Source organism: Gymnoscopelus microlampas, assembly GCF_963454915.1.
Source record: "Gymnoscopelus microlampas genome assembly, chromosome: 6".
Lineage (NCBI taxonomy): Eukaryota > Metazoa > Chordata > Actinopteri > Myctophiformes > Myctophidae > Gymnoscopelus > Gymnoscopelus microlampas.
Window position 1 is genome coordinate 42615070 of NC_139943.1, and position 14906 is coordinate 42629975.

A 14906-nucleotide genomic window follows, 5' to 3' on the forward strand; every position below is an offset into this window, starting at 1 on the left:
AAATAACAAAAGGACAATATCAAATACTATACATAAGGTGTGTGCTCAATGAATTAATGAATACAAAATACATAATTGTACCCCAGTCTCTTGTGCAAGTAGCAGCTGATATGAAATATGTATGAAGTGGGTGGTCATAAGGTCCCAGTGATCATGATTTCGTAGAAAATAGGACTGTGGCACAGGCACTTCAAGATATTTTCTTTTGTTGCATATGGTCACTTTAAGATGTGCCATTGTCACTGAGTTCACTCAATGAACTCAATGCAATGTTGCTGTAGGAAGGAATCCCAGAGTGGAGAGTACTTGGACAGGTACAAGTATGGCAGGGGACATCGCATCAGCACACAAATCTAACAAAACGAGATGGGAAATAAAAGTAACGTCCAAGCCACCCATGTAGTTAATTGATCTTAAGACCATTTTATGAATGAGGCCCCTGGATATGGTTTATGTACTCCCAACTCTCCTTGTTTTCTGTGTGAATGCATGGACTTGTCTTGCACATCTCTTGACTGGAGATGTTAGACCAGTTGCCCTATTAGCATGAATTCTGGTACTCAGCCAGGACCAGGACCCTGTGGATGTGTGACTTGTACTCCTTTTTCACATTCAAAACCTGCTGGCGTCAGATATAGAAGGATTGGATTTATCGCCTGAGCAAGAAATCAATATATCCCATATTTTATAGTATACAATGAATTCAGTTGAAGTCCAAACCCTTCAGATCTCTGTTGAATGCTCTTGTTTCTTTAGTTCCAGGTTAGACTTTTTCCATTTTATAAACTTAGGCTGCAATGGAGCAAGTGGAGTAGTCTTGGTTGCATGGGAATGTACAGTGCCATTCCACTCAACCCTTGATGCATGTGGACCTTTTTCCTCATTTAGTGATAATTTAGTAACTCCACCATGTTCTACTTTTAAACAGACAGCATCACTGACTTTTTGCATTTTGACAAGTCAAAATGACTTAATTTGGATATTGTATTTGACATGTACTTATAGACTAAGACAGTGGTGTTCTAGTGAATACATGCTTTGGAATCGTCTGTTATTCAAATAGACAAATGAAATTGGCAGAAGCCTACTACAGATCACATCACCTTTGAGCCTTAAGGAACATCTGAATTTTCCACACCTCCAAAACTGATAAAAGATGTCACATACCAAAAAAGCTTTGTTCTGTCTGTTTCCAAAACCAGTTAGACCAACCAGAACTTTGGCTGGTGAACTACAGTAGTAAATTGGCACATACTTATGACATTCAAAATAGCTATTCAACACTAATAGAAAACAACATGAGAACAGATGTGTTGGACCATGTAATGTTGATTGTCATGAAATATGCCACGAACGTTGATGAGCTTCTCTGAAGAAACCCCTTTCATATTCTTAATCGCTGGTGCATATTTAGTCAGGGAGACAGAGTAGATGTCTGCTATGCACAGATATTGATTATGACCTCTTACAATGTGTGGTGTTGGACATTTCTGTCTACAGGAATTCCCCTTCTTCACCTTGACAGCTTTTCCACCTGGCTTCCTGGTTCATGTCGGGGGAGTGGTCAGCGCTCGCTCAGTCAAACTGCTGGACCGCATACACAACCCTGGTGAGTCAACACAAACAGCGCAGCCTCACTAGGTGGGCGGGTCCATTTCCCAAGGAGGTCTGGAACAGGTGAAAGTTGCTCATAGTTCCACATTTAATGTAGCACATAAAGGATCTGTCTGACAAAAACAGTTAGCACTGCACTAGGAGAAAACGTATCATCTTTGGCCAGTATAGTTTGGAAGTAGACATGGGCAGCTTCCACCGCATGTGACCGACTAGCTTTTATGTCGTCACTCGTCAACTGTATGTGCCATTGTGTGGTAGCTGTTTTTTATGTAAAATATTGCGTACTTTGGTGCTGCCTTCTGGAGGTGAGGCGTGGTAGCAGTGCATGGCTCTGATTCGCTGCTGCTTCTGCTGTTGTGTCATTGGCTGCAGGTGGTGCTGTGATGAGTTCTAAGTGCCTTTTCCACTGGAATACCATAACATTGCTGGATTTAAAAAATCCATAAATTGCCAGTATAGGCAGTGGAGAGCCATTCCCACATTGCCCTCCTTTATGTTTAAGTATCAACATGTCACTGTTCCCACATTAGATGAATATATGTAACGAGTATAATAATATGTAATGCTCGCACAACTAGGGATTTGGGGATGATAAAATATGTATTTTGGATGAACATAAACAATAACATCCATCTGCAGGCTCGCAGACTGGCTAATATAACTCTCTGCTCCAGTTTCCCCTCTCTGTCTCTCTCTCTACGCAAACAACGTACAGAGTGTACTTGTATAACACCGGGATCTTAGTTGGATACTCCATGCAATTAAAAAATATCTTACAGACTGGTAGTTATGACAACATTGTTCTTATGAATCATTCTATCAACAATTTTGCTCCGGTTGGATGCACGCACGCACGCACGCACGCACGCGCACACACACACACACACACACACACTTTCTCGCTCTCTCCCATTCTCTCTCCACTATGTGGTATGCACACAAGAACTCCATGCATATACTTTTTTTTTTTTCCCCAGCAAATCTCTTACGCCAACATTGTTTTTATGAAGTTTTATGAAGCATTTTGTTCGAACAACAGTTTGTTCATATAACTACTGTAACGTCTGTCTTCTTGCTACGCTACTGGTAAACGGATGCTTTTCATTCAAATTTGTGGTATTGAGGCATGGTAGGGAGGTTGGTGGTGCAAAATGTACTGGCATTCGAAATCGGCGCCTTTTACACAAAAATGAAAATTACCACTAGATTACTGGCTTTACATGTGAGGTGGAAATGTTTTTTAGTGGCTAGGCTACAACTACCCTGTTTTGTACAGCAGGGTTCATCATTCCTGTCTTAAAATCTAACTGTGTGTGTATTATTCAGGGCAGGCTTTTATTCAAGACTTCAGCAGGACATTTTGATCAAAGTGACGTTAAGCGCTTGTTAGAAGCAAGAATTAGGAGTTAGCTCAGTGACCAACACTGACCAACAACGCCCCCCCTCCCCCATACATGGACAACAGAAAAAAGCACCCATTGATAGGTTTTCATCCTCTGAGACCATACTGTATGGAGAATGCCGTGAAGGGGTAGTGGTGATGGATGTGGGCTGGGTTAAAATGAGCAGGGTTTTTTTCAGGTACGAACAGTGATGGCCACTGAGAATCAGTTCTCTTTGCGCCATTCTTCTCCCTGAAATCCATGGATTTTGATCAAAAAAGGACCTCTGCTGCCTTCTTTTAACCCATACACTCTTGTCTTTCTTGCATAGTTGTCACTCCCTAATGCCAAATGGCAGGTTTGGCTCACACCCCAACCTGAGAAGAGCCCTGCTCCTTGTCGCTGTCTTGCATTGATTTTGTCAGCCATAGAATAACATGAGTGTAGACTCATGCATGCTCCCTCTATCCCCCTTAGTAGTATATAGCTTTTTTTCCTCACTCAGTTTTTCTTAAAGCCTGTATAATTTATTTTCTTTGTTCTCATCTCTTTTTCTTCTCTTTCCCTTTCCTTTCTGTTTGTTTCTTTTTTCTTAAATTTGAGATTCCAGTCAGTAGGCCTGACTGGCTTTGCATAGTGACCGTACTGTATGAGTGCTGTCGTCCTGTCGCGTTGTGCTAGTTTGTTAGTCTGTCTGTTCTTTTCTTTGCTCTCTTCTTCTCTCTTCTCTGTACTAACGGTGTGTTCTGGCCCAGCCTTGGGTAACACGCTTTCATACAAACTGCTAGACTGGAATAGTGTCACCGCAGGTATTTCCCCCCCCCCTTCCCTGTTTTTTTTTTTAGGGGGTTTGTTTTGTTTTTACTGCTCTCATCCTCACAGAAGAGACGGCAGCTCAGTGAAATGGGGGTTGGGGGGTCATACACAGTAAGCAGATATCATGCAAACAAGTGAGCAGGGCTTTTTCTTTCTCAGCCCTCGTGGCAGTACATCCACTAATCGACGTGACGCTTGGCTTAATCGCTGAAAATTGTTCGATTCAGTGAGCTGCCATTCTCCTCTTGCTGATCCATGTGTGCGTGAGCGATGTGCTGAGCTGAAGTGGAGCATGCGCTGCTGTGTACCTCCCGCCCAATCCTGCTTGCAGACTCCTCTAAACTCTACCCCCACCTGAGCTGCAGCTCTCAACTGACACTTGCTGCCCCCCACCCAAGTGCTGTCCCTAAACGCTTCACCCTCCAAAAATCTGCATCGTGGTCCACTCCAAACCTGCCTAGACCAGAGGAGGTTTACGCTCTTGCAAGAAGAGCCACACTGACCAGGCATGTACTGTACATATCTGACTCACGGGCCGTATTTATACTGGAGGGAGAGAGACTGGTGTACATTAGAGTTGGGTGATTGAAGGAATACTTCACCGGGTGTTTTAACATGTGACATGTCTGTTAACGATCGCATTGACGAGAGTCACGGACCTGACATTTTCCTTCCAAAAGTCTTCTTCAGTGTTGATTTCATAGAAGAAAGCATTCGATGCATATAATGTCTATGTATGTTTTCTTCATCCAGACACTGTATTTAGCAACTTGTGGATACTACTGCAACAGGTTGAACCATGTTGTACTTTACCCATCTATTATGTCTCCGATCAAAGATACAAATGTAATCCACAATGGAAATAAGACTGTCCTTTTTAAATACAACTGACATATGAATATGTATCATAGTTTAATCCATTTTAAACTTCACATCGCATCTCTCAGTAATGCTAATGTTGCTAATTGTTGGTGATCTGCTGCTGTTAGTGAAACTGAAGCATGGGCTCTAGAAGCATGGCTCTAGACTTGCCATAGGTTCTACCGTAAAGAACCTAAGGGTTTTGCATTGTATTATATTATGACGGTTTTGAAACAAAAGCAAGGTATACGGTTTTACCGCCAGATCGCCCAACCCTAGTGTACATGTACATCCCTGACTCACCAGGCTGTATTCATACTGGAGGGAGAGAGAGACAGAGAAGAAGGTGGAGCATGGTGGAGGAAATATGTGATTGGGTGCATTATCACGGTGGTACTCTGCAATTTAAAAACCTAAACAAAGCACTTTGTAACTTTGTTTTGAAAAGTGCTTCATAAATAAGGTTTATTATTATTATTATTATTATTATTATTATTATTATTAACAAAGCCCTATGGACTCTGGGGCGAATGAGTATGGCCCTTCTCTGTCAATGAGTATGCACGTAGTCATGAGTGTGCACGTCTGTGTGCCTGTGCCTGCCCTGTGTGACATGCCACTTCTGTTTTTTCAAAGGAGCTCATCCATGGTGGGTCTTTAATACGCCTGACCATTATTACTCATGTTTACAGTTTTTTTAATTCCCCTCTCCTCATCCACCCCTCCCTCTCTCAAAAACAGCCCAATTTCTCTGTCTTTCTCTCTCTCTCTCTTTGTCTGTCTGTCTGTCTGTCTGTGGCTCTGCCAGCATGTGGCCTTCTTGGAGAAACATGGGATGCAGCTCAATACTCTAGTGTAGCTTCCTCCTCACAATCTTCTCTACGCACTGATGCAGCACGACTGAGCGAATGAAAATACAAAATAATAGCCTTTGTAAGGATTTGACTCAACCAGGATCTTGCAACCAGTCTAAAATCAGACATAGGTGGCATTTTGGAACAGAGCCTCGTTCGAATATTGAGACACGCCCATGTTTTAGCCTTCACGAGTATGTCCATGACTTTGATGAAGGCTGATTACCAACCAACTATAAAACGGCCTCTTAGTTCCTTGTCTCTTCAACCGGGCTGAAAACATACATAAAAGTTGTTCAGTCGCTGTCACTATTTTAACAAGCTACCAGATTCTCAGAACAGGACCTCCAAATGTTGACCTTTGTCATTAGAGTGGCCTAGTATCCTTCCAGCCGCAGTTGTATTCAGAACCATTTGTCTGTTGGCTGACATCCATTTTACACCCTGATTGTTACATGCCCGATAGGGGGCTACAGTGATGTAAGGAAAGGAGACAAGGAGAGGAGACTTTCAATAATGAAGGAGAATCCGTTTGGGCTGGTGATTAACATGCACATGCGGAATGCCAATAAAAACAAATGCACACTAACCTAACCACTGACTTTGCCTTCATCATTACCATTGTTTTAAGTCAACTCTTTTCCCATTATCATGTTGTTTTATTTACAAGCTGATAATTGGTTAAGTGGTTTTGGCTTGCTATGATGCACTATAATCACCAGCAAACAACAAAACGTATGTTTTGTGTATTTGCTGGTAAGTCAAGGCAGCTAGATCAGTACACCACTCTGTCAGTTGTGTAGGAGAGTTTTCCACATAGTCAGCACTACTTCTTGTGTCAGAAATAGTTTATAATGCTGTCAGTTTATCATGTCAGTTAGTTTTTAATCAGCTTATTTTCAGTCAGATGTGGGAGCCAATCAGAGAGATGAGATGAGAACACGTTTGACACAGTGTCGTGTGTGTTTCAGACGAGCCAGAAACTCGGGATGCATGGTGGGAGGAAATTCGCCAGGAGATTAAATCTCATGCCAAAGCCCTGGGATGCCATGCTGTGGTGGGATACAGCGAGAGCACCAGTATCTGGTATGTGTACACACACACACACACACAAAATATTGTATCCCCAATTTAGTCATTTTGCCAATTGATTCCTCCCCACACACATTTGTGTTTTGTCACTGCTGCTGTATGCTACTGACTCACCTGCCAGTGAGGAGCCCCCACCGGGAGGATGTAGAGCCTACACCTCCCTGCTGACCTACGCCCCAGCCCGTAGGAGTACTTGCGGTGACAAATATCACCCTCCCCGTCTGGCTGCCCTACCCCGAACACAGGCCAATTGTGTTCGTATCGACAAACTACGGTGTATTCGAACTCACAACCTCTGTGGTGGTGGGCAGGCACTTAACCACTGCGCCACCCAAGCACCCTTGTTTTTACACTGAAAAGGACTAGACCCATTTCAATGAACTTGACTTAAATGCCATAGACCTCTCTCCTTCTTCTCTCACCATTTTTATCTCCGTTTCTCTTCCTCTTCTCATCCTCTACACAGCGAGGAGGTGTGCATCCTGTCGGCAGCGGGCACAGCAGCCATCTTGAATCCTCGGTACATGCGTGAAGGTTGTCTGGATATTGGGAGCAGCGATAATAGGTGTGTGTGTGTGTGTGTGTGTGTGTTTGTGTGTGTATAAATACATTTTGAACGCAATCCCACCTTTGGTGTTTTATTCAGTGGCAATCCTTAAGTGGACGTATGTCTGGCTGATGATGTGCAGCAAGGGCCGATACTAGTCTCTGTGTGTTCTTCCAGGTTTGAGGATCCGTCTCCTCCCTCCTGTGGGTTTTGTCACATTCCATACGACGAGCTCAACATGCCGTTTCCCGCCCAGCTCACCTACTGCTACCACTGCCGAAGACAGAAGGTCACACACACACACACGCACGTGATGTTCTCACATACAGGCTATCGAAACTTCTGTGAATATACATTTGGCACATTCATTTAGGTTAATAAAGTGTACATTTCTCTGTGAAAGGTTCCTGATGTGCTGTTCACAACCATTGACTTGCCACAAGAAGCAGCTGTCACAGGGAAAGGCTGCCTCATCCAGGCCAGGTGAGATATTCAAACAACGCGTAAAGACTTGGTTACATTCATTTCAGTTTCGTGTGCGATAATAAAACACTCTAAATAATAAATGTGTAATCACTTATGATTACACTTATTCTCTATAACATTTTCCTGTAAATGAGGACACATTTCAACAGCTTAATATTTATATATAATAACATAGGCATAAAACGTTTTTTTTTTAATGCACAAAATACTGGGTCTGTATCTTCTTCTTTGGCACTGCACTGAAATCTGTGTGTGTTGTCTCCCAGACTGTGCCGTTTAAAGAAGAAGGCCCAGGGAGAGGTTAATGCCACTGCCATCTCCAACCTGTTGCCCTTCATGGAGTACGAGCTGCACACGCAGCTGATGAACAAACTGAAGTTGCGGTGCATGAACGCTCTGTTCGGACTCCGTATCCAGATCAGCATCGGAGAGAACATGCTGCTGGGCCTTGCTGTGAGTTAATGTGTTGTATTGTGCTGTCATAGGGATGTTAGATTCATGCATTTTGTTAACATGGCAAATGTTTTTAGATAGAGTGGGTGAAGGTTAGGGTCCAATATCCTGCTTAAGGACACTTCAACAGCTCACTGCAATTGGGAAGTCTGTAATAGATGCTTTTCATACTGTGTGTGTGTGTGTGTGTGTGTGTGTGTGTGTGTGTGTGTGTGTTTAGTCTGCTACAGGTGTGTATCTGACAGCCTTGCCTGCACCAGGAGGGATCCAGATTGCAGGCAAAACTCCTGGTGACATGGCCAGTGAGCAGCACATCTCCACCATCCAGAAACGTATCAATGACACCATCGCCAAGAACAAAGAGCTGTACCACATCAACCCACCGGTGAGAGTCACTATCTCTGGCTGCCATTCAGACACCACACATGCCTTCCTCTCCTAGAATTTTAACTGAGAAGGAGGACCACGCACAATATGATTTTAACAATTGAGCCATCTATCTTCTGTTGAAGTGTTCTTTTATACACACGATGTGCTGTGTACACGTCGTGATGAATCTCTCCCTCTTCTCCCCCCTTCCAATAAAGAAAATATTTGCCTTGGACCCCGACGTGTTCCGCGGCATAAACATGGTACTGAGCATGACTGGGTTCGGCTGTGAGGCACAGCCACGCATGACTCCTTCGTCCACTCTTATTAATCACATTTCTACACTGACTACACTGTTCATAACACAGCTCAATGTGGGGCGAACAAGTGAAAATGGGACAATGAGTGCAACCCACCACAGATTCATCTGTCGAACAGCAAACCCACCAACACACAATCCTAATTCAAAGCCTTCTGTCTGTGTTCTAATCCCTGTAATACAACCATCTCACCCTCACATGTGTATATTGTCATGGTGTGTGCGTTCTCTCAGCTGTTTACCCATTCCAGATCCATCTTCAAATTAACAATTGGTTTGTGGCCAATGGTGTCACCGTTTTCGGGGAACTTCCTTTTTGGGCACCTGATAAGGTGATGTGTTTAATGGCCGTTCAGTCCGGCCAGACAGAGGATGCAGATGTGTGCGTGAAGAGGGTAGTGTTGTGGGCTTCCTGTATTTATCCAGTCCTCAGCTGCTTGTGTCCCTCACTTCCTGCAGGAGCCGACAGAAGAGGCGGTGGGCTCTCCCATCCCCGAGCCCAGACAGCGCACCAGACTGTTCCGCTCACACTCGGAGAGCTCCGATGAGCTGTCAGAACTGGACCTCTCCCACGGCAAGAAGGATGCCTTTGTGCTTGAGGTGCAGTATATGTGTGTGCTGTTTCTGTGAAAGATTAGAATGAAACAATATCCACATGTTTCCGGGGCTATTTTAAGGTTAGAATCAAATTTGGTTTAATAAGGTTTGAGTAAGGGTTCAGGTAAGGCAGTAGTGCTGCTGCTTAGAGTTGAGCAATGAATTCCATCATTGTCTTGAAGGGGGCAATAGACAACATTCAGCCACAGACGTTTTACGGTTCTCTTTCTCCAACACGTCTATAAGGCAATATTCATACAGTTTGCATCATTGGAACACAATAGCCTCCAAGAAGTTCATAGGGCAAAAAAGTTAGAAGAAGTTAAGAAGTTAAAATGGCAAGTGTATATAAAAATGGTCTGTGGCAGGACAGTAATACTTATTTTAAATCCACATAAAAGCGCATCACATTTCCAATCGCTTTGCTTTTCGTATCTGCAGATTGACGACACAGACGCTGTGGAGGACATCCACTCTCTGCTGACGGATGCTCCCGCACCCTCTGGTATCTACCTTCCTATCAGGACACTGCACTCAAACAATCAACTGTCTACTGAACCAGAGCAGCTGGCTAATCAACCCATTAAAACCTGAGGCTGATTCTGTCTTCTAAATCCTAACAGTTTTCTGAAAAACTTATGTTGCTATCAGTGACCCCCAAAATTATATGTATTTGGCTGCGGGTGCGGACCCCCATCTCAATTTTTTTTTTCCAGGGACCCCCAGAAACAAAGATTTGAGTTAAAAATGTTTGTTCAAGATTTTTTTTTTAATTGCAGATTTACAAGCTCATAGTGCGGCAGGAAGTGACGCGCTATGAGCTTGTATATCTGCTATGTTTTAATAGCCAACATATTAAAATATGGTAAAAGTGGTTACACAGGTGCTCTCCCGGTTTTAATGGGTTAATGTAATTATTCCTCCTCTTCTCTCCGTGCCCCTGCAGGCTTCTACAGCTGTAACACTGAAATCATGCCTGGGATTTATAACTGGACCACAGGATTACAGGTCACTCTTGCACAGAATATGAATACACGTTGTCCAACCATCATCCCATTATTCCAACCAGTACTGTTTTTCTTTCTCCATCAAAACTACGCTTCATTGTCTTGTGTGTAATGTTCTCTGGTAACTGAACGGTCACTGTATTTCAGATGTTTACATCAGTGCGGGTGTTTAGGCTGAGTAATGCCAGTCTTACCAATCAAGGCCTGAACAAGATCTTCACTGACCTGTGTGAGAACCTGCTAAAGGTGAGCCACTTCCAGGATGGCCAACCAGTATTAATGTTGTATGGGCGAGGTGGTCAGGACATACAAAGAGTACAATATTAGGGATGAAAAGGGCATATCACAGTATTTTTGCTAGACATTGGAATTGTGTATTACAACTGCACAAAAAGTTGAACTATTGAAAATTACTAAGGATTTCATCAGGTGTATTTACTTTTTTCTCAGAGCTACATAAATTGTACTGATGGGTTGAAAATACTGTACATACCTGAATTGTTTTTGATTCATTGTGTTGCCCCAGATGAACATGTACATGTATGTGTGTGTGTGTCCACACTAGAAAACATCCTGCGGACAAAGACATTAGGCTTATATTATGATCTGCCTTTAGATGGATCAGACTGCAGTGCCATGTGTTTTGTCTGTTCCAGAGTTTGTACTTCAAGCTGCGCTCCATGGTCCCTTGCTGTCTCTGTCATCTCAACTTCGCCGTAGCAGTGCCAGAAGATGAACTCATACAGGTTGTACACACAAACACACTTGCATTGGAAATAGTGGCACTCCTTCAAGTTTCATCCACTCCCCCTGCCCTGCCATAAATCTCACTCTCTGTCTCTCTCCCTCTCTCCCAGGTTGCGGTGACTGCCGTAGCAATGAGTTATGATAAAGACCAGTGTCAGGAGAAGCTGGTAGACAGGATACTAAACAAAGGTCAGTTTGTTTAAGACATTCAGGGCTATATCTTAAACATGGTGCCTGTAAATGAGGTGTAGTGAGGGGCATTGCTATCTTAGGGAGAGTGAGAAAAGTCAGAAAGTAATTGCACCTTAGACCAGCTCAGACCTGGTCTTAAGTACAGCGCAGTCTGGCTCAGTATATCTCTATTTAAAGAGCGCATTATTCAGATTAAGATGCGCGTCTACATAGTTGAGTTCACAACGTGAGTTCACAACGCGCGTACTATGTGAGTGGTTTCATACATGGACGCGCAGCAGGAAAAAAATCTGTTTATTTTAATAAGTAGCCTACACTTCATTGCTGATAGAAAATATAACTGCTCGCCTTGGAAGAAGTTTGTGACTCATACCCTTCTGCCGTTCTTTTTCTAAGCAACTAGAAAGTCTGTGTTCATCACATGACTATAGAGATACTGTGTACCGTTTTGCGTGATGTTTGGACAAAATCTGTAGGAGTAATATAAAAAAAAATGTTTCGCAAAAAACATCCTCCAATGACTTGATTATCTAGTTACTCAGTGATCATCATGCTATCATGGTATGAGTATGAAGTGAGGGATTGTAACCAACCTGTGTATGTTTCAGGAGGCGGAGAGACTGAGGACCAGCTGCAATTTCCCTTGGAGCTTTGTGCCGATTCAACATCTGCCAACAACCAACAGACAGCCAAAATCTCAGGTACCCTTTCAAGTCTTTTTTTGATCCCCCTCCACTCCCTCCTCCCATCAGTTCTGCCCTATGTCCTGTCCTTTATTAACAGGAAGTGTTACTAACACCTCAGGTACAGTCTCTTTACTCACCCCGGCTGCAAAAATCTGCCATAATCACCTCCTAATGGTACCGCGAGCAGGTAAAGAAATAGCCATTATCTTGTAGTGCTGTGTGTAATGTATAGCTGAAGTAGTGAATGCATAGTGAAATTCTGACTCTGAAATACCATGTGTGAGTCAAATTAACACTCAATGTTTTATTGTGTGTAGGTCATAGTGACATTATCCAGACCAAAGGTTCTCAAACTTGGGCATGTCACGGAGGAATCATTGTTTCTCAAAAAGTTCATGCCCGACAGCCTAGCTGCCAGCATCGTATTTGTCGATTTGTGCTGATGTTGGGCATATCCAGTCCATATATGGGCAAATCATATGCCAATTTGCACTGTTGTCGGGCATGTTTTTTTTTTCTTTTTGAGCGGTGTTGTCCTATAAGTGTCCTATAAGTGGGTTTGGGACCCATCCGTTTCTTTCCGTCGTGAAAATTTGTCTTTCGCTGTACTGTGATTGGCTGATTGGTATTCAGACCCTTTGCTCAGTACTGTGATTGGCTAGCGAGACGCATGATGAAATTAATAACTATAAATATCACCCCTCACTTCAAAAAAACTACTTTTTTTAAAAAGTGAGCTTCTTTTTAAATAGCACCGCTGATTGGCTAGCGAGACACATTAACTTCGCTCATAAATAGCACCGCTCACTTCACACTGGGTGTGATTTTTTTTTTGGGGCGGTGTAGCCGCCCCCTATAAGTGAGTTTTGGACACCGACCAAAAAAATTGTGTACCCCCTAACCCTTCCATTGTTAATGCAAATCGATACTTTTTTCATATCAGCCAATCACATTACAGCTAGTGTCATCACCACTAACTGTAATGTGATTGGCTGACTTTGCAAATTCAGGACTGTGATTGGCTAACGAAACACATGACACATGTGCAGCCCTATGAATAGCAGTATGGACTTTAAAAAAAGTCATCCTTTTTTTAAAGTGAGTCATGTTGTGATGACCACACACCGCCCACTTCACACTGGGTGTGATTTTTTTAAAATTGATTCGCTCTGCCAGTTCCCCATGAACAATGCACTATGCTACACTGCAGGTCCCTTCTAATCCCCAATACATCCTGGGGACGATGTACAAAACCATACACATGGTATCCAGTTATTTTCGCCAGGGGAGTGTAACCGGGAGAGTGTAACGAATGTGGAAGAACACCGAACCGGTGCCCTGCTCCGCTACCCACCGAACAGGTGCCCTGACCAACCAATAGAAGTTGCTAGTGCAGAGACGAGAATAAAATCAACCGCCAGCTTCAGACCAGCAAACACAGCTAATTGTATTGGTTGAAGCACCCACCGGCCATGCCAGAGGCACCATGGAGAAATCAAACGGCAGTCTCCACGGTGGTGGCCAAATAACCCTGCACAACTCAGATCCACTTTATTTTCTTTCTTGCTGTTTTAACTTCTGACGAATTAAATATTAGTAGGAAGAAAGATTTTCATCTATTCTTGATCAAAAACTCCCATTGTGGATAAGTTTGATGGCATGGAAACTGACACATTTTGGAGCTTTTGCACCTCAATTTTAAATGACCTTAAATCTTTCTATGACTTAGAAATCCGGTTGCATCACACACTACAAGAAATATGGTTGCATCACACACTACAGGATAATCTGATAAGATTCTCATCATCATTCGTGTTCGTGCCACATATCGACAAGCCTCAGCTGTCCAATGCACCACAGGTTGCTTTGACCTGTCCCATGTCAAAAGTCCTCTCATTCATTTCAGATCTGTCTCCTTGTAGACTTTCTCTCTCCCAGTCGACGCCACTCCCGCCTTCCCACTCGGACAAATATCAAACATAAGTTGAAAATTAACGTACTGGTATGTGAGTAAATTACGAGGCTGATGATTGGATCATTGATCCAATCCCCTCACACTACAGGATAATCTTGACAGATAATTGCTACCGATCAGGCTCGAACTTCCGATTGTTGATACAGGCGTTCCCTACCCAAACTCTCCCCGATTACCTTGTAGTGTGAGCTGTGCTTAAGCGAACTAACCGTCTTGGCCATGCTTTTTGCACCAGCCTCTTTTTTTCTCTGTTAGTGAAATAAAACTCATATTTTACTGGTGGGAGCCCAGTTCAAATCTTCTCATGGAGCTCCTTTGTGTCCCCAGAGCCCATTTGAGAACTGCTGGTCTTGTGTCACCGATGTTTGAGACGAGTTGAGATGACTATGTGGAAGGAATGGATAGGATTAGTAGCACTTTTCACTCTCATACCTCAGAACATCGGAAAAGTAACTTGAGTGCCCCTAGTATTTTTTATTTTTTTTGTCCTACTTCATTGGATCTTTCAATGATTGATGGGAAATTACATTTCCAAGCTCATATCCTCTCTGTCTCTCTTGCCACCTTTGTTATTCTGATTTGAATATGACTCTGATTTCAGTCAGACTTACAAAATACTAGTGCTGTCCCCTCATTGTTGATTAATCGATTAATCGGTTGGTTTGGTCTTAGTTGACCAAAGATTAATTTGATTAATCGATGTTATGCTTTTTTCCATTCACAATTTTAAACTCTAGATATAATCCATTAATTCTGACAGTCTATAACTTTGAGTAGCCAGTAGCCATTGTGAATTCAACATAAGAATATTCAGTTCTCAACCTCACCAACCTGGAAAGCCTGGTCTCTGTTTGATTTTATGCTCCAAACACAATTTTACAGATTTGTTGATTAAATAATACTAAT

General features: G+C 42.9%; 1 protein-coding gene across 7 annotated transcripts in view; it reads left to right on the forward strand.

The window, feature by feature from the left end:
• The window catches only part of c2cd5 (C2 calcium dependent domain containing 5), a 32246-nt gene that overhangs the window by 11435 nt on the left and 5905 nt on the right, over positions 1–14906 (forward strand). For 5 of the 7 annotated variants that reach the window (XM_084060651.1, XM_084060652.1, XM_084060653.1 and 2 more), the window contains exons 10-24: positions 1501–1609; positions 6502–6616; positions 7089–7187; positions 7347–7458; positions 7573–7652; positions 7922–8108; positions 8329–8493; positions 8696–8740; positions 9256–9396; positions 9835–9898; positions 10340–10401; positions 10548–10646; positions 11057–11146; positions 11258–11336; positions 11948–12040. In XM_084060651.1, coding sequence (XP_083916777.1) covers positions 1501–1609; positions 6502–6616; positions 7089–7187; positions 7347–7458; positions 7573–7652; positions 7922–8108; positions 8329–8493; positions 8696–8740; positions 9256–9396; positions 9835–9898; positions 10340–10401; positions 10548–10646; positions 11057–11146; positions 11258–11336; positions 11948–12040 — 1540 coding nt within the window. The remainder of the gene's footprint in view (positions 1–1500; positions 1610–6501; positions 6617–7088; positions 7188–7346; positions 7459–7572; positions 7653–7921; positions 8109–8328; positions 8494–8695; positions 8741–9255; positions 9397–9834; positions 9899–10339; positions 10402–10547; positions 10647–11056; positions 11147–11257; positions 11337–11947; positions 12041–14906) is intronic. The other 2 variants (XM_084060654.1, XM_084060657.1) reach the window with 1 other exon arrangement.